The 19,998-nt window shown below is 42.1% G+C and overlaps 1 protein-coding gene across 4 annotated transcripts in view; it reads right to left on the bottom strand.

Moving 5' to 3' along the window:
• Positions 1-19,756, bottom strand: part of RGS7 (regulator of G protein signaling 7) — a 137,815-nt gene extending 118,059 nt beyond the window's left edge. For 2 of the 4 annotated variants that reach the window (XM_079969528.1, XM_079969529.1), the window contains exons 1-2: positions 19,411-19,755; positions 18,151-18,277 (exon numbers count right to left, since the gene is read on the bottom strand). In XM_079969528.1, the coding sequence (XP_079825654.1) occupies positions 18,151-18,228 (78 nt within the window). In that variant the 5' untranslated portion in view covers positions 18,229-18,277; positions 19,411-19,755. Of the gene's footprint in view, positions 1-18,150; positions 18,278-19,410 lie in introns of all 4 variants that reach the window. The other 2 variants (XM_079969527.1, XM_079969530.1) reach the window with 2 other exon arrangements.
• Between the last annotated feature and the right edge of the window lie 242 nt (positions 19,757-19,998).

Here is a 19,998-nt window from a genome sequence, read left to right as displayed (position 1 = left end):
TTTTACAGAAGAGTGAGCCTCAGCTGTGACGCCAAAAGAAATTGAAGCAAAAATAGAAAGTGACCACATTCATAACACATTATAAGAAACACGAATATTAGATGTGAGTGCAATCCTCTGCAGTATGCATGTTTAACTTAATGGGCAAGAAGACCTACTGAGCTTACTTCCTTGTAGTAAGTTTTTACCTAGGCTTTCCCTGATTAATATGATCTGACCCTTTACTCATTTTTATGTGCTTTTATAATATTGTTAAGGGACGCAGGTGGCGCTGTGGGTTAAAGCCTCAGCGCCTAGGGCTTGCCGATCGAAAGGTCGGCGGTTCGAATCCCTGCAGCGGGGTGCGCTCCCGCTGCTCGGTCCCAGCGCCTGCCAACCTAGCAGTTCGAAAGCACCTCCGGGTGCAAGTAGATAAATAGGGACCGCTTACCAGCGGGAAGGTAAACGGCGTTTCCGTGTGCGGCTCTGGCTCGCCAGAGCAGCGATGTCACGCTGGCCACGTGACCCGGAAGTGTCTCCGGACAGCGCTGGCCCCTGGCCTCTTAAGTGAGATGGGCGCACAACCCCAGAGTCTGTCAAGACTGGCCCGTACGGGCAGGGGTACCTTTACCTTTACCTTTATAAATGCAGGTTTTGTTGCATTGTTGTTTTCTTACTATTTTAAAAAAATATTAAGCTGTATATAAATATATACACAATGCTTAGACAAGGTTTAGTAGGTTTAATAAGGCTACACACATTCAATAGGAAATAAGATCCACAGAGCTCTGTGAGCCTTACTTTTGGAATGTTACTTGAGATATTGCAGCTGAAAGTGTATAAAAACTTAAAGCGCTGTCCCATGAGTTGCTATGCTGTGCTAGTAGCAATCTTACTCTGTCCTACCACCAAGGGTCCAGGATCTGGCACAAGGGGATTTGCTTTAGATATGAATTTCATCACAAACTTTGTTTTCTCTAGGTATGTTTTCAAAATTAACAGTGACTCGCACTTCCGGGTTAGCGCGATCGGCTAATGGCGGATTCCCTCCGAGCACCTTTAAGCGCCCTCCCTGACCCACGAAGAGCCTTTTTAAAGGCTACGGAGAGGGTACGGGGAGCGGCGTGGTGCTGAGAGTAGACCGCTACTTCAGTGGAGCGAAGCCGCGTGCCATGGCCGGACAGCGCTGACTTTTTCCCCAAAATTCGGACTGGAAACAAATAACCCATGAGTAGAATGGAATTTGGACTTTAAAATCTATATCTTTGAATTCGGTACAACCGGGGGATGTGCTAAAGGGAAGTCCGCACCCCCCTATCTACAAACGATCTAAAGCAAGGATCGGTGGACTAAGGTGGAGAGTACTGTTTTTGGTGTTAGATAAAAAATATTTCCATGAGTTTGACAGAAGTCTTTGTGCTGGAGAGAAAGTGAGGAGTTTTGGAAGCTTTTGTGTAAACCCCCCCCCCTGCCGAACCCGGGAGCGTCCTGTGTGTGAGCCGGAGGAAAAAGAACAAGGAGTTTGACAGCTGTCAAAGGAGCTGTCAAACGGGCGGCTAAAATTTAAGAACTTTGTTATTTAATAACTTTCTGAACTAAAAGTGTTGCTTTTGAACTGAGGTGGCTGGAAACAACGTAGTCATAAACAACAAAGTAACGGGCTGTTGGAAAAGGACTATCAAGCAACTGTAATCCCCCTAGGGGGAACTAGAGACATTACAATGGCTGCAGAGGGAAAATTACTGGTAGAGATAGAAAGAATGTTTTTTCTCGTGGGAATCCTGCAAGAGCAGAGTACGGCTATGAACAAAGAACTTATGACCTTGAATTCCAAAACAAACGACTCTGCTGAATGCATAAAGGATTTGCCTGATAAGGAATCTGCAGCTGAACCAGAAAAAACTTTTTTGGAACCGGTGGAGAGAAAAGAAGGAATGGAAAAAGTGCAGGAAAATATCAATCAGAAGCCCATATTGTCAGGAAATAAAGAAAAAGATCTTTGGATTACAAATCTGCGAAAGATGAGAAAGATGAAGGAGGAAGTCCCGGGAGCACTTGGAATATTGGAATTCAAAAGAGTAAAGAAATATGATTGGGACTTCCTCCTTGAGTATGGGAGATCAACTGACTTTTTGCAGCAACTGCTATTAAGTATCTTGGATGGAAGAAAATATGATGTGACTGAGATAGAATTCCTTCGAGACCTGAGGACCAACAAAAAGGGCTACCAACAAAATCGGCAGAGAGAGACTGACAGAGACTTGAAGGCCTCTGATGTGAGGAATCCGGGCTAGGATAATTGCTTGGGAAGGGATGGAAACTGGGGTAGGGAGGGAGGGGAGAACAGAATTTCAAAATTTTATGATTTTTGTATTTGGCCATTATGACATATAATTAACAAAAATACAAAGGGAGAAATTCGTGGAAGGGTAATTAGGTCGACCTTAAAAAAAAAAGATTTAATGTTTAAAAGAGAATTGGATAAATTAAATTTGGATAAGTAAAAAGGATTAAGTTTAAAAATAACAATAATATGTTAAAGATGGGAGATAAGAACTTGCTGAACTAATTTTTGGAATTGGGATGTATGAAGAAGGGGTGGGGGGAAGTCAGGGAAAGGGGGTAATGAAAATAAGAGTTTAAAAATATATATGTTTTGTTTTTGTTTTTGTTTTTGTTTTTGTTTTTGTTTTTGTTTTTGTTTTTGTTTTTGTTTTTGTTTTTGTTTTTGTTTTTGTTTTATAAAATGTGAAAACCTAATAAAAAATTTATTAAAAAACCCAACAAAATTAACAGTGACTGAACAGGGCAAGTCTATGTCATGGCTGATGGATCAGGCTTTGGGACTACACAATCAACAGCTGTTTGTAACTTCAGAAAACTTACAGAAACCTTATTATATGTGCATATGACCCCTAACTGGATCAGGGTAGCTTCTCTAAAAAGAATTCAAACAAACAAAGGATAAGTAAGGGGGGCGTTAATTCACGCGTTGCAGCAGAAATGTAAAGAACTAAATTCAAGATTGGAAAAATGAGAAACTGAGAGATCCTTCCATCCCTTCCACCCACCATTTACAGCAGTTTATATAACAAGTTCAAAAATGGATGATATTTGTAGAACCGGACTTACAAAAGGCACAAGCCCCTACTATCCATGCATTAATCCGCTATAAACATTTATTCAAAATGATTTGCACCAAAATCTACCCATAAGAATAAAATGTAACAAAATTCTAAAGATTTGTTCATGTTTTTAATATAAAATTTCTCAGTTGGGAGCAGGGGAGAAGAATAGATTTTTTAGATCTGTTGCAGAATCCAGAGCCTAGATTTTACCTGATAGTGCTGAACAAACATTTAAAGTATTTCATGACATCCTTAATTTGGGGGGGAGGGGAGGTTATCCTCACAAAAGCTCTTAATCTGAATGGCAGCATTTATGGAAATTGGGGAGAGGGGAGTATGTGTGAGAAAGAAAACTTTCATCGCATCAATAAAGGTCAATGCTTGTCTTGTACTTTCTTATTTCAGCATATGAGTTTTCCCTTGGTGATTGGGAGGAAATGGAGTGTGTGTTGCTGGGAGGGGGGTGTTAATAACCAAAGCACTGGGGAAATGGATGCAGATGCCATCTGGCTTTCGCAGATGGGTCTGTACTGTGGATCTTGTATCCTGCAGTTTTTCTCACCATCTTTCCTCACGGAGGAATTCGAAGCAGAGAAAGACACAGAGACTACAACGGCAAATAGTGTGCTTTCTTCACATATCAAACAGTCCCCACTGACACCCACGAGAGTTGCATTGTCTTACACTATCTCATTTTATCATTCTTTCTGCTAGACTATTTTTAAAAAAATTAAAGCTATAGGTGGGGATGCAAGCTAGAATGTCGCTCCCTCTGAAAATTCTCTGCACATAGGAAGCAAGCCCAGCTGCCTCCTTGACATACTGTATTTCCAAGTGCAAGCAAACCTTTGTCCCCCAACCTGCAAAATGCAAACCAGAAAATGTTTTATCCCATAATTATGCCCACTGTGCAAAAATAGCTCTCTGATCAGAATGTTTCCCTTAAATTGCAATCCGCTATACACTCACAAGACAGGAAGTCCCAGTGAACTCAACGACACTTACTTTTAAGTAGACGCACACAGAATTACATTGTAAAAGCGTTGATGTAGGAATAGGATGATGAATGCAGACCTATTATGATGAAGTGCCAGAATGATGGTTTATTTACAAATTACTGGATATAGAACTCTAAATAAAAAAATGTGGTAACTGACTATATTATAAGCAATGATTAAATAATATTTTAATATTTTCATCAATTTTGTGGTAGGTGGACTCAATCCACTCAATTCAATGGAGTCTGTATTTGCATGCAGAAGATGTAAACACCAACATATTCTCTAGACATGGGCATCTAGAAACTGCCCATGGCCCACAAGTAGAACTGTAAAACTAAACCTTCTTATCACTGCATAGGGACTGAATTATGAGCACATCTCATTGAAAAATACCTTGCTATTTATAGTGCCAAGCATCATAGTCCCATTATTTAAGCCTTTACAGCTGCCACATTTCAAATACTTGTAAAGATCTTTTGACTCTCATGTCTCTAAAGGATTATTGCAAAGTTGGAAAAAAGAACATAAAAGGGCATTTAAAATTAGCAAAGAAGTTATCTTCTTTATGTATCTCTCTGTATACTTTTAATAGAATATATATATATATTCTATTAATGGTTCATTGTTCTTTAATGATTTCCCCCTGTGTTTTTAGCTGTTCTTATTTTGTCTGTAAGCCCCCTTAAGTCCCCTGTTAGGGAAAAATGTGGGAAGGAAAGAAAGAAGGAAAGAAAAGCTACCCAACCCTATGAGAAAGGCTAAAGCGTTTTGCAGCTTTTTCTTTGGGGGGGGGGGAGATAACTGGGGGAGCCAAAACGTACAAAATGAATGAAAGAGTTGATTGAGAGAAACACTAGCACTCTGGCTAAGCCAATGAAATTGACTGGGACTGTGAATCTTGAACTATGTCCAGGGAAGACAAAAGAAAATATTTGGCCACATGATGTATACTTAAATTGTAGAAGTTGCTGCCACAAGAAGTAGTGGTGGCCACTAACTGAGATAACTTTTAAAAAAAGAAAAAGAAAGAAATGGTTCTCCACAAAGAGCTGCAATTTCCAAAGTAGTTTAACAATCAATCTTTCTTTCCCAGGGAACTCAGGGAATTGTATCTCTATGAGGGGTCTCCTACCAATTCTCGGCAGCCTTAATGAACAATGGTTCCCAGGATTCTTCGGGAGAAGCCATGAATTTAAAAATGTTTGATAATGCTTTAAATGAAAAGTGCAGATGGGGCCTAGTATTCATAGGCATAAATACTGCATAGTGCCTCTGATACCAGAGATTGTGCACAGATATCATGGCTATCTGTTCAACTTTGGTGATTTCTAGGAAGACTAGAGGGGAAATGGATTGGCTCTTAGTGATCCCCATTTCTCAAAAACAATTAGTCATTTGTTCATTCTGATTATACAATATATATAGCTGAGGGAGCAAAACAGAATGAGAGATACATATATACACCAGCTGCACAAGCGATAATATCTGGTTAAATTCTACATCTACTATTTCAGATGTTTTATTGCTGAAAATTAAATCTACAAGTTCCAGGAATAATAGCGTGGTTTATATGAGAGAAAAAAATACAATCAGGATAGAATTTAACTCATGAATGGCATACTTCACTATAACAATCACTCTGGCTGGGATACAGACTTCATTATAAATGCAAATGCACTATAAAGCATACATTTATTTTCATGATGATTAAATTATGGCTAATTGTGACTCATTAACCATCAGCATACAAGGAACCTGGGTTTGCCAAATGAATATTCTTATGAGGCAGAAATACATTTTAGATTACAATAAATTTTATGCACTTGGATCATTTTAATTTCTACCTCATGAAGCAGCATCAACCACACTAGGCAAAATGAATTAACTCAGCCTCACATTAAGCCAAAGTCCTGGGCCTGGAAAGGAAGACTTCATTTACAATATAACAGAATGAATCTTGGTTCTTAATGATGACTCATAATGAAGTAATGGATTATATGCATTAAAAGGCCATCGCAACTATATGGGCCTCAAACCATGTTCATTTTGTCTTATATGATGTAAACACAGTACTTTCCAATGGAGTCAGTTCTGAGAGTCTGCCAGTCATTTCATATATGCAAATTAGATTCTGTCCATGTTATCACAGGCTCTGTGATAAATTATATTCTGTCCATGTTATCACATACAAAGGTATGTTCCATAAAGCTAAAAAGAAACACATATTTGCTCCTACAAGATGCAGAGATGGGCACCAACTTGGATGGCTTTCAAAGAGGATTAGACAAATTCAAGGAGGTGAAGTCTACTTAGCCGTAACAGCTATGCTCTACCTTCTGAATACCAGTTGCTGGAAATCAAAAGTGGGAAGAGTGTGAATGTGCTCAAGTCATGCTTGTTAGCTTCCCAAAGACCCCTGGTTGGCCACTGTGAGAACAGCATGCTTAACTAGATGAGCCTTTGGTTTGATCCAGCAAGGCTCTTCTTATGCCCTTCAGTTCCTTATTCTTACTTTCAATGGTCTCTATAGCCTCCCCTGCTTATATCTCTACCTTTAAACCCTAATAACATACCCACCTATGAACTTTGCACCTCCAGTTCCACCACCTTTAGCTATCTGAAAGTCTCCTGCTTCATCATAAGACTCTGTCCTTCCAGCTCCATCTTCCAGAACAAACTGCATGATGCCACAATCCTCACTCCTCAAAGAAAACCTTTTCAGTAATGTCTTTAGTCTAACCACAAGCTCCTTTGCTGTCCTGTAACCAAGCCTAGGTACCAACCAAGCCTCTGTGTCCACACTGTTGCTTATCTTTGCCCTATTGACCCCTGACTCCACTTCCCTTCCACAAGTAAAATTTCTGCTAAAAATCACACTGTTGGCTACAAATATATACACTACATACATACATACATACAAAATTGCATATGAGAGGAAAAGTTGTGGATGCTTCCTAACATATTTTTGCCATCAAACCTCTCAAATAATACCAACTGATACCCCGAATGGGGGCAGGGATTGTCTTTAATGTGTTGGAAATAGTGGATCACTGTTTTAGAATTCTTTCATATTTAGACAATAGTCACTCAAAACTATCTTAAAAGGAAGACCAAAGTCCACAGGACTACAAATATCATTATAATGGCAAGAACTACATCCCCTCTGAACACACTTGGCTTCTCTCCACATTCCAAGATTATTTTGTTGATAAGAAGGCATAACCTTTCTGAAGAGGGAAATCCTATATATATATTTCAGTCTAAAAATATTAGCTAACCATGGAAGCATGCCAATATAACCACACTAGGGACTGAAAAGTTCTCAGAGTGATATATATGGAAGAATAAATTTGTGAGCTATTTGTGGAACAACTGGATGAACTTGCTAAGATACTAGATTGCTAGGTTTTCTATTATACCTGATTTACACTTTAGATGAAGAGGCAAGCGGGCATTTTGAGAGGACAATAGATCAAACAAATGTACAGTTAACATGGCAGATTTCTAACTTACAGTTGCCTCCTCCTCATAGGATCTATAAAATTAAACATTGACATAAACTGTTTTATTCCACCAGCACTTTACAGATAATTCTCTCTATGTGCTCCTATATGAAGGATCTCTAAGGAATGGTGGTGGAGGACTTTTCCTTATTGGTGGAGCCTCTTTTTCAATAAGGGTTTGCCCCAAATAAAATCACAATAGGTTGCCACTAGCCAAGCTAAACTTCCTGACATGCCTACAGCTATGCTGTACAGCTGCTTGGGAACTTTCTATTCTCTACTGCCAAGGATTCCTGTCTTCAGCCTAGTGCAAGGGGAAAATCAAAAGGAAGGCATTTGGGGTTTAGGTTCCTAAAGCCCAGAAATGTCATACCTTATGCATCCTTGTGGAATGCTCTCCCCAGAAAGGTTTGACTGGCACCTTCATCATACACCTTTAGGTGCCAGGCAAAAATGTTTCTCTTCAACCAGGTCTTTGGCTGATTGAAATGTTAACAGCATATGCAGAGTGCATTGCAGAGGAGAAATTCTGAGGGACAGCATCTGTGGCCACCTAACTGGATTGTTGCAAGCGACAAAGACTAAGGCTGAGTGCTTATTACCAGTGTAAAGTGCAGCTAGGTCATTCTTTTTCTCAGTTCAGTTTGAAATTGCTCTGGGGGGGACTGTCTCCACCCCCCATTACTATTATTTTATTATGCATTTTGTGTTATAAACCACCCTTTGTTCTCTTGATGAAGGGTGGTATATAAATTAAATAAACTAATAATAATAGCAACACAGGAGAGATATGAATTGTGGCTAACACTGTGTGTGCACTGCTTTCTACAGCAGTAGTGGGATCACACTGTATGCAGAAGACACAGCCTAAGAGCAAAGCCTTAGGTTTTTATGTGAATCTGAGATCAGTAAAATCTGTACTCATTTCAGAGATACTGTTTTTGCACAGTACTGTAGTGAGATAATCACCATCTAAAATGTTAGTGGTCTATATGGCCAATCCGTTTGTTTGTTTGTTTTTGGACTAGATTCATCTCCCCAATGACTCTGCACATACATTGTAAAAGAGCTAGCCAGTTCTGCCTCAATGACCTTTGTGGGAAAAGGGTTATGCTAGGAATGTGGAATGAAAAGAAATACCCAAGACATTGCTTTCTCAGGAGGTGTGCAAAGTCCTTGATACTTTAGATGACACATGATGTGTGTGTGTAGAATGGAAAAAAAATCCAGTAGAACACAAAGAATGCTACATAATTCAAGTTGCAGTGAAATGAATGAATAACTGCAGACTGCAGAATAACTATACAGTACTGTATTTTTGGGACGTGGGTGGTGCTGTGAGTTAAACTACAGAGCCTAGGACTTGCTGATCAGAAGGTTGGCGGTTCAAATCCCCGTGACAGGGTGAGCTCCCGTTGCTTGGTCCCTGCTACTGCCAACCTAGCAGTTCGAAAGCACGTCCAAGTGCAAGTAGATAAATAGGTACTGCTCCAGCAGGAAGGTAAACGGCGTTTCCGTGCGCTGCTCTGGTTCGCCAGAAGCAGCTTAGTCATGCTGGCCACATGACCTGGAAGCTGTACGCCGGCTCCCTTGGTCAGTAAAGCGAGATGAGTGCCGCAACTCCAAGCGAGATGAGCGCCGCAACCCCAGAGTTGGTCACGACTGGACCTAATGGTCAGGGGTCCCTTTACCTTTACTGTATTTTTAACATTGTAGTTTTAAATCATTGTAGCACTCCTTGGAACCTCCATGGTGAAAGATGGGCAGTTAATCTAACTAATAGTAGCAACAGCAATAATCAATTACCAAGATCGTCAATGTTTCCATGGCATGAACCTCACTCCACCTTAAAAAATAAACACACATACAAATAACAATTTGGGTAAGTAACTTATTACACTAGCTGTAACATGTTAACCATATGAAATTATAAGATACAATTGCACAGCACCCAGAAACTGCTTCTCCATATCAAAGTCACTGTGAAATTACACCATAATACCAAAATTACACCTCTGCCATCATAAATATTAGCTATGTATAGACTTGATTGTGCATGCAGTTGCTTATGTTTAAATGGCTACAAGTGCAAGAAGTTCATAAACCTACGGTAGCTGTCAAATGCAATCACAGCCCCAGTGCCAATGCCCTTGCAGTCAAAAAGCCACCAGTTGGCACAGATGAGCCATTCTCACCTTCTGCTCTCATCCACCATCTACCACCATCTCGTCTACTTATTGCTGTTCCACTTGCTGGTACCAGAGCACTGGCCTACATTGCTGGGCTGTGCAGTGTATTGGATTGGCTCCTTTCATGAGTCGACCTGCCCAAGTCATAACATTGCACATGTTAGAGTAGTCTTTCCAAGTGATCTGACACACTTCGCCATTTTTAATAGCTCCTAGGAGCAGGCCATTGCTATCATTCGACCACGGAGGCGGAAAGCCATCTGTGATAACGCTATTTCCAGTCATTGCCCTTGAAATACTACAAAGCTGTAGGCCGCAACTAGGCAGAGCTAGGCAAAGTCTATTGACTTTGTTTTCCTGCGCATGACACTAGCGTTGCAGCTATGGCTGAACCACAGGGGCCCATGTATAGGGCCCCACAATCTAAAGGGCCCTCAAATGACTGTCCAGAGTGTGTGGGCAGTGGCAAACAGGACTGAGATCTGTACCTGGGTTGGCATGGACATCCTGGGGCCCACTAAGGCTAATACTGGTGGCAACCACATCTTTTCTTTCTTATTATTTCTTTTTTTAAAAAAAAAATCAAACTCAGGTGGCCAGGAACATGAATGGTTACAAATGTTCATTTTATATTTTTTTACTTTTGAAATATGCATATTCTTTTCTGAAACAAAATGGTCTCATTCCCAGCGAAGCTTATTCCCAAAATTGTTGCATGAAGGTATCAGAAGCAAACTTTATTTTATTCCTACAGCCACTAATGGTGCCGTGAACTGAGTGAGTTTAACATGCTCAGAGTATTTTTATTTATTTTTAATCGGGGCTGGCAAACTGTTTTGTGGTTGTTCTTTTTGCTCTAGCATATCAGGAATGCAGAAGCAATTGAGAAGTATGAATTAGCAGCGGGCATTGGGTAGAAGAGAAATGCTTGTTGGGTGCTTTGACAACTGACATAATACTCATTGCTGTTGCCATCTAAAAGGAGAGAAAGACTAGCAAGCCCAAGGTCTAAAATTGCCTACTGCACCACTGAACAGAGCAGGTCTCAAGGGGAAAGGATGTTCCACCCTCAGGAAGGTTCACCTGACACCTAAAATACTGGCTTATACTTAACACTGCAGTTCTGCTTACACAATAGACTTCTACTTACCGTATTTTTCGCTCTATAAGACGCACCAGACCACAAGACGCACCTAGTTTTTGGAGGAGGAGAACAAGAAAAAAAATATTCTGAATCTCAGAAGCCAGAACAGCAAGAGGGATCACTGCACAGCGAAAGCAGCAATCCCTCTTGCTGTTCTGGCTTCTGTGATAGCTGCGCAGCCTGCATTCGCTACATAAGACGCACACACATTTCCCCTTACTTTTTAGAAGTGAAAAAGTGAGTCTTATAGAGCAAAAAATACGGTAAGTGATGGAACTTCCTATTTCTCTCCCCTGCAGCCTCCTCTGCACCCTCAAAATCTGCTCCAGAGATCTGGGGAACCCCTCAGGAACATACTTAAGGGCTGCACAAGCAAAGAAAAGGAAGGGAAAGCCTTTGCTCACTCAGCATTCAGTACAACTCACAGCCAGTGAGGCACCAGCCAAGAGATTTTCTTCTACCAGACTTTGAAGTATTTCCTATATATTTTTATTTCTGTTGTTTTATTTCTGTTTTTAGCACTGCCTGTCAACTGTTCTTCTCCTGTTGTTTTCTTTTGTTTGATGATGTATTGTAAACAACCCTGGTTTTTTAAAAAATCAAAGGGCAGTATTTTTTTTAAAAAAACACACACACAAATAAACATTTTTAAAAATTCCCCTAAGCTACTGACTGGGAACATAAGTTTGTTTTCTTTTAACTTAGCATTGACCTAATTTCCGACTAATTTAATCAGCTACGAATAACACTCACTATGAAGATGGTTGGGTTGATGCTGAATACAGAAAATCTAGATTTATATCCATTCTGAAAGTTCAGTAAACACATTCAGGTTTCCTCAGCCATTGCACTATACCTTCATTAAGCTAACTTGCAACTTGCACTGATTTCTTAAATAAAGAAGATCTCCTTCAGTCAAGAATGCCAATCTTTGGCTGACCAGGGATGGTATAGATTAGCAGCTGCCAAAAAATTGGGCTCACCTCCTGCTTTCTTCATACACAAAATACTTGAGTCAGCTCAGCAGGAACTGAAACAATAACCAGAGGGATGCCATATGCAAGTGCCTAATAAGAAGCACATAAGAAAGTAAAAATTGGGGGGGGGGGAATACACTAGAATATCAGACATCCAGGTGCAAGGCTAGTAAGCAGCTGCAGCAGACAAGCAGCGTTGCCTGGTATCTGTGATGGGATGCTCAAACAAAAGGAGTGCAGCTGAACTGAGAATGTTGTGCCCCTTAGAGACACAGGAAGTTGCCTTCTCCTGACTCAGAACATTAGTACAACTAGCTCAGTATAGTCAACACTGACTGGCAGTAGCTCTCCAAGGGTTCATACAAAAATTTTGGCTGAGATATGAGGAGCTGAACATTTTGCATGTGAGCATATACTCTGCCACTGAGCTATGACTGTTCCCAGGATTGTCTCCTGTGATTGACGACCTGGTATTCCCAGAACCAGAAGCATTATGGACTGTAACACTAGTGACCCACATCAAATCACTAACACTTCCCTTATATGTCCTGGTGGCAAAGGAAGCAGGGAACTCAAGCCAGACTCACACAGTTCCTGCTCTGAGCCCCACATTTCTATAGGTTGAAGTAATTCTGATCCCACCCTGGCTTCAATGGGCTTAAATAGCCCACTGGTGCTATCACAGAGGAAAGATCAGCAGATTTCAAACACCATTCATATATAGAGACACATGCAGTCTAGCGTTGGCTCTGCACATATGAAAACATTTGGCCATTGTAATTCAGACTCTTAGCAGTGATATAAAAGTGTGCTTGGGCCTGCTGATTTCTGTCGATTTAAATGTGCCTTGTTCTTTGCTGCTTTGTGGCCCAAGTATTGAATGGTAGCAGCAAACACTGTGAACCAAGGTCAAAATTAACAATGCTACCATTAAGGAGTCATTATCCTGCAATTGATAAGGTTGAAGAAGCTTGATTGGAGAAACTTGAATACTGTAGCTGATAGACAAAGCTGTAAAGCCAGAGTTCATAATTTTTGACATGCTACTTTAAACCAACGCTAGAGAATAAAATGCAATAAAGATTTGCCTGGAAGCAATTAAACAAGTCTTATAGTAATCCAGATACATTCTTCCCTGTTACTGACAGGGAGTGGGGGGGATTTTTAAAAAATTGAAACACTAAATAAATACTTCTAAAATTTTGTTCATACCAGTCACAAACTGCAAGCAGAGAACATATGTTTTCTCCTAAAACAGCTATGTGGTGATTTTTTTGTTATTTTATAATGAGGATGGCATCTTAAAAGAGTGATGCAGCTGGCATTCTATTAAAAGACAGAGCTTACCCTCAAGGCACAAGTATCCTGGCATGCAAGTATTTTCAAATCTGGAAGAAAAGTCTATGCAATGTGCCATTTTCTAATGTGAGGGTTTTCACTTAAGAACTCAGATGCAGGCAGGAAGCGGGCAGATAAAGGAAGGAAACAGCTTGGAAGAAATTTCATAACGATTGACTGACATATGGTTGTTGGTTTTTTGCCCAAATAACATCACACTGGGAATGAGGAACTCATGTAAACCCATACATAGCTGTCAACACGTTATGAAGGGGTAGCTGAGAGAGTTGCTCATAGAAACCATGCTAGTGGGTGTTTTCATCTTCTTGTCTAGGTACTTAAAAAAAATTCCAGTCTAAATTCTTAGAACATGGGGCTCCAAAGTGACGCTGGCCAGCTCTTTGTGTTCATGGAGCAGGAATCAAGCAGTGCTCAGTCCCATCCCATTCACCCCCAGCTACAGGCCCAAGGCTAGAACTGCTCTCTGCAACATCCAAGAGATACCTAAGAGAAGTGCAGGTGTGCCCACTGGTTTGGGACATTTGGGGTGATACTGGAGGGTCATTCCAACTGTGCCCCTTGCTATTTTTCTACAAGGGAAAGGACTACCATCACTGAAACCCCCTATTGTCTTTCCCCTCACCTCACGAAGTGGGTTTGGTGTCCACTGGACTTCGCACTACTTCCGCTGGGGTGCCCACCCATGGAAGCCCTTCTGCAATCAAGATGTCTCAGGACTCTTCATTGTATTCATTCAGGCATCTCAAATAGGCATGTTTTCTTAACAAGGCTTTTGGATGATTAAAGAACTTTGTGCTGGCTTAGGCTCTGTTTATTTTAACTGACTGGTGGATTTCTTAATTCATGCTATATTGCACTGGATTTAGTTTGGATTTTTTTAAAAAAATTGTACCACTACCACCCTCATGCTCATCTGTTGGCCACCTTAAATTTCCTTTGAAAACAAGGTGGGGTAGAATTATTTTTAAATTAATAAATAGTCATTTGTAAATACAGAGTGTGATCCCGTAAAAATGTATATTTCTCACTAAGCACAATGATAAACTATAAGGTGTGCACATTTTTTGTTAAACTTTTGAAACAAGAGGAGGCTTTCCTTGCAGTTACAAGATGCAACACATAGCCGAGATTATTAAAATAAGCATTTTGTAACCTTTCAAAAATACAGAGAGAGTGCAATAGTTTGTCCTTTAGGAGCTATTCTACACTGTACACAGAATAAGATGGTAGAAATTTGGACAGCATGTTGGTGGGGGGACCGTGATTTTGAATGTTGCCCCCATGTAACAAGCTCTCTGCATCCTGTGAACTAGGACATCAGAGAGATGGCTACATGAAAGTGGGAATCTTTTCTATTTGTTTTACAAGAGGGTACTTAAAAAATAAGAGGGAGCATTCAAGCACATGACCTTCCCACTTGTGGTTCAGTTTAGTTCATTCTGCAGAATAAGTAGATTGACTCCAACTCTCTCCTCTTACTTTCTTAGCTTCATCTTATCATACCAACAGCAATATCATATTTGTACTTTGTCATAAACTATGTGCTTTTAAAACATAAATGAAACCATCAAACCTTTACAGAGACCTTCTATCACCACAAATATTCAGGCGCGTCATGAGGTATTTCTAAAAAGAATTCCTTCTATCTACAGGAATTAAATGGCAAATGCAGAGGGAAGTGAAAGGTTACATCAAAACACTAATGTTAGCTGTGTATTCTTGGAAATCATACCAGAAAACTATTAAATGAACTGTATAATTCTGCTTTCCAATACATCAGACATTTCTGGAAGAGATTCAACAACGAAGCAGAACCAAACGTATGCAAAAATGTAGCGGTATAAGAAAAAAATATCGCCACAAAGCACCTAGCTTTAAAGTCATGCAGGATAATGGACACTGTGTACTTAGACTTTCAAAAGGCTTTTGATAAAATCTCTCACCAAAGATTCATCAGTAATCTTAGCAGTTGTGATATAAGAAAACAGCTCCTCTTGTGGATCAGTAGCTGACTAAGGAACGGAAGCAGAGAGCAAGAAAAAATGGACAGCTCTCCCGGCGGAGGGAGATAGAAAGTGGAGTCTCCCAAGGATCAGTATTTGGACCTTTGCTTTTTAACTTGTGCACATCTGAACTAGGGTTAGGGGTGAGCAGTGAGGTTTGCTGATGATACTAAACTGTTCATGGTCATTAAAACAAAAAGGGATCTCTTAAAAATTAAACTTGCAAATGTAATTCAATGTAAGCAAGTGTAAAGGGATGCTCATCATTGGGACAAAAATCCTAATCTAACATATACACTAAGGGGGTTTGAGCTAGCAGTGAATGACTGAGAATGAGATCTCAGGGCCTCTGTGTGCATAGACTGATGAAGGTGTAGACCCAGTGTGAGGCAGCTGTGAACAAAAGCGAACCCTAGGCTAGGAATCATTAGACAAGGAAGTGAAAAGAAAGCTCATAATGTCATTATAGAAATAAATGATGCAACCACACTTGGAATACTGTGTACAGTTTTGGTCACAACACCTTGAAAATGAGTTGGAGAAGGTTAAAAAAGGGCAACAAAAATGGTTGGGGGTTGCAGGACCTCATCTATGAAAAAGGTTACAACATTTGAGGCTTTTTAGGGGCGTGGGGTTTGGGAGGGAATATGAGTATGAGAAGATGTGACAGTAGTGTACAGTGGTACCTCTGGATGAGAACGGGATCCGTTCCGGAGCTCCGTTTGCATCCTGAAACGAACGCAACCCACATCCCCGCATGCGCGGGTTGCAATTCTCTGCTTCTGTGCCTGCATGTGACGTCATTTTTGAGCATCTGCGCATGCGCGAGCGGTGAAACCCGGAAGTAATGTGCTCTGTTACTTCCAGGTTGCTGCGGAGTGCAACCCGAAAATATTCATCCCGAAGCATATTTAACCTGAGGTATGACTGTATTGAATTATACACAGCATGGTATCTGAAGAAGTGTGCATGCACACGAAAGCTCATACCAATAACTAACTTAGTTGGTCTCTAAGGTGCTACTGGAAGGATTTTTTTTTATTTTGTTTCAACTACGGCAGACCAACATGGCTACCTACCTGTAACTAGAAGCATGGAGAAAGTGGACAGAGAAAAGTTTCTCTCTCTCTCATAATCTGAAAACCCAGGGCCATCCAGCGAAACTGAATGGTGGAAAATTCAAGGCTGACAAAAGTTAACTACCTCTTCACACAGTCCAAAGTTAAAACTAGGGCAGTTGCTACTACCAGTTGTAGTTATGACTATCAGCTCGGATGGGGATTGGAGGTAATGCACCTCTGAATATCAGTGGGGGCACAGCTGGGGAGACTCCTGCTCCCCAGTAGGTTTCCCATAGGCATCTTGCTGTTTATTGCAAGAACAGAATGCTGGACTACATGGGGCTTTGGTCTAATCCAGCAGGGCTCTTCTTATGTTCTTAAGGCAAAATTGCTTCTAAACCTTTGCCATGCTCTTTTGCTGTTTAATCTTTTGAGTGTTTCAGAAATGAAATAATGCTCTGCTTGTACCCACCATACCCCCTGTGTACATTCAGTGTTGATTTACAAATTTGGAACCAAGCAATGTTGGGTAATATTTTGCCTGTGTTTCCATACCAACTTGTGAACTATAACCAGTGTTTTTTCTGGGGGCAGGGCGCATACCCCTAAACATTTTGTGAATCTTTGTACTTTTGTCCATTTACTGTATTTATTTTTACTGATTTGAACTATAAAATGGTGATTTTCTTGAGTCAAAATGAGAGTACCCCCTAAACATTTTTTTAAAAAAAAACACTGACTATAACCATGCACAAACATTTTCATTTATAAAAATTGTAACCGGTATCAGATGCAGTATTCAAAAAGCAGTTAGTTAATTTAATGAATTTAAGCTGTCTTTCATGGATGTTATGCCCCCTCAGTTTGAATAGGAAACTTATGTCAGGCACCCAAGTTGGGAGAAATGTAAATTGCTGACCTGTGGTCACGGAATCTGCTATAACCTATAACTGAGAATAAGACAGAGCTGGGTATACTGAAGACATTCAAATACGGCCTAACAGTGCAATCCTACACATGATTACTCAGAAGTACAGTATGTTCAATGAAATTTACTTCCTAGTGAGTGGCTTCAGGATTACAGCCTTAGATATACAATAATAATAACTAGCTACATACTACAGGTGTTTCCTCTTTTAGTCTTTTTCTTATTTGCATCAGAAATGTATTAAGATTTTTTAAAAAAATAAAAGACTTAATATTTTAAGTGCTATATAAGGTGTGGTGAGATCTTGCTCTTTTGACTTTAAGAAACTAATACGACAACCACTCTGGAAGTTCTTCCCATGCAATATGTCTAAAGTCTACAAATTAAAAAATAACCTAAAACTGGAGAGATATTTCTGTACTTCTAGCAAAATAAATCCAATCTGCAAGGAATGATAAATATACTTTTTGTAACCTTGAGCACTTTCACATATTCAAATTATTTATAAGCTTCCACAACAAACTGCTGTCATTTCATAGCATAAAAATGGATGATGAGTGAGTGGGATCATGGGTTTCCACATAACTCTTTCCACTATATACAACAAGCTCTTTTCACTGTAAACAACACTGGAATAAACTTGATGTCAAACGGTTAAGCAGCTACACTTGAAAAACTGCTATCAAGTGATTGTTACACAACATGGCTTTGCTCTCACACTATATTATACCAATTTCATGGGGGGGGGGGGAATCAAGAGCAAAAGCATGCCTAAGTGCCAGATACATACATATATATATATATATATATATATACACAAACTCCAAGTCTCTTTCTCTCTCTTTCTACACACATATATATATTTAAAAGCTTCCTACCTTTCTGTACACCAACATATTTGGGGACTCATCAGCCACCCCGTTGCTGCTCTGTCCATAATTATTTCCTTGTGCCATGTCTGAATGGTTTGGTCTGCTGGCAAGTCTTCTGCAGTGCAATTTGCCTCTGTTGAAAATGCAAGTGATCTCAGTCAGAGATTTTGGCGGGTCCCTTCCGGATGCTGACGATTAAGAGCTCTGACTTCCCAACAGAGTACTTCCAAGTGCCACGTTCACTCACCCCTGTGACCTTGCCCCAGTTGCTGCCTTGAGGGAAAGTAGCCGTTTCCCCTTGGCCACCCAGTTCATCCTTTCCCCCTCTGCCTATAAATAAGGCAACCCTACACTTTTCCAATGCTGTTTAGAGTATTTTTATTTTTTTTGAAAGGCTACAGCAGTGTGCTAAGGAGCACCAAGGCGATGCAGGCACCCTTCTAGCGAGCGCCGGTCCCTCGACTCCCGTCCAAAGCAGGCCACTTGGCCGCCACCTTTTGCTCTGGGAGTCAAGGAGTGAACAGCCTCCGGCTGCAGCCCTTCCTAATTGCTCGCTCGGAGGCGAAGCTCCTTCTGTGCCTCATTAAACGCAAACCAGGCAGCCCAGTACCGTTCCCTCTGCGACACGCAGGCGGGCACACACACACACACACACGTGTCTGCTCGTCGAACATCCCCCCCCCCGCCGTGCGCGCATCTTTCTCTCCCCAGCAGGATCCATCCGGTGCCTACCCCCCCCCCCCGAAACAGTTGCTGGACTGGAGGGAGAGCTCAGCTGGTAGAGCACGAGACTCTGAATCGCAGGGTCGTGGGTTCGAGTCCCTAACGGGAAACACATCCCTGCATTGCAGCGGGTCGGACTAGATGACCCTGGGGGGTGCTCTACAATGCTCCAGCGGCGAGAAGAGCGCGCGGTGCCTCACTTGCGTGGAAGAATGCGACCCCGTTCAAAGATGGCAGAGACTTGAATAAAAATAAAAAGGACTGTTCCCCTCTCAGCCCTCCGGCCTCGGCGCCAGCGCGACTCTCGGCGCCCCTGCCCTTCCCTGCCAGCGGGCGGATGGCTTCGCCCAGCAAATGGCAGGCGGGCTTGTTTTGCCCTGCAGTGAGGAGCCGCGGCTGGGCGCGTGATTTCAGCACCGCGGACAGCGCCTCCCGCGCCCCCTCGCCCGGCTCCACACACAATGCGGGCACGCGCGCATGCATGCACGCGCGCGCACACAGCCCCCCACATTCCCTCGCTGGCCGCCGCCTTGGGCTCTTTACCTCCTGGGCCAAGGTCACACGCGGCGGCGGCGGCGGCGGCGCCTCACTCCTCGTCGCCTGCCTGGCTGGCCCCCGCGGCGGTCTCTGTCAGCCGGCAGCGGGCGGCCAAGAGCCAGGCTCGTTCATCACACAAACAAGGCGGGCGGCGCGGCTGCTCCGGGGGGCTGGGGCCGCCAGCGCTGCTCCACAGCTTGCGGCTCCCCCAGAGCTTCTGCAGCAGCAGCAGCAGCAGCAGCCAGGCTCCCTCCCTGGAATGGAGCGAGGCCGCCGGTCACGTGGGGGAATGGAACGTCAATGGTGCTGCTGCTGCTGCTGCTGCTGCTCCGCCGCACAAGCTGCTTCCCCAGCAGCGGCTGCGCGCCTCTCTCTCCCCAGCGGGAAGCGCGCGCGCGCGCGCTTACTGAGCGCCTACTAGCGCCTGCAATTGCCGGCGGGTCGGGCAATAACCTTGACTGGGACTTCTGCAGGATGAGGACCCGGAGAACGGGGCGGGGGGGGGGGGGGCAGCGTAGAATTGCCTGCGTGATTTTAAAGCAGCCCAAGCTGCGAAGGCGCTGCAGTGGGAAAGGTCGCTTTGCATCCGTGGCG

This window comes from Podarcis cretensis (assembly GCF_951804945.1).
Source record: "Podarcis cretensis genome assembly, chromosome: 3".
NCBI lineage: Eukaryota > Metazoa > Chordata > Lepidosauria > Squamata > Lacertidae > Podarcis > Podarcis cretensis.
The sequence above is the reverse complement of the archived record's forward strand: the minus strand, read 5'-3'. Positions and strand labels throughout refer to the sequence as shown.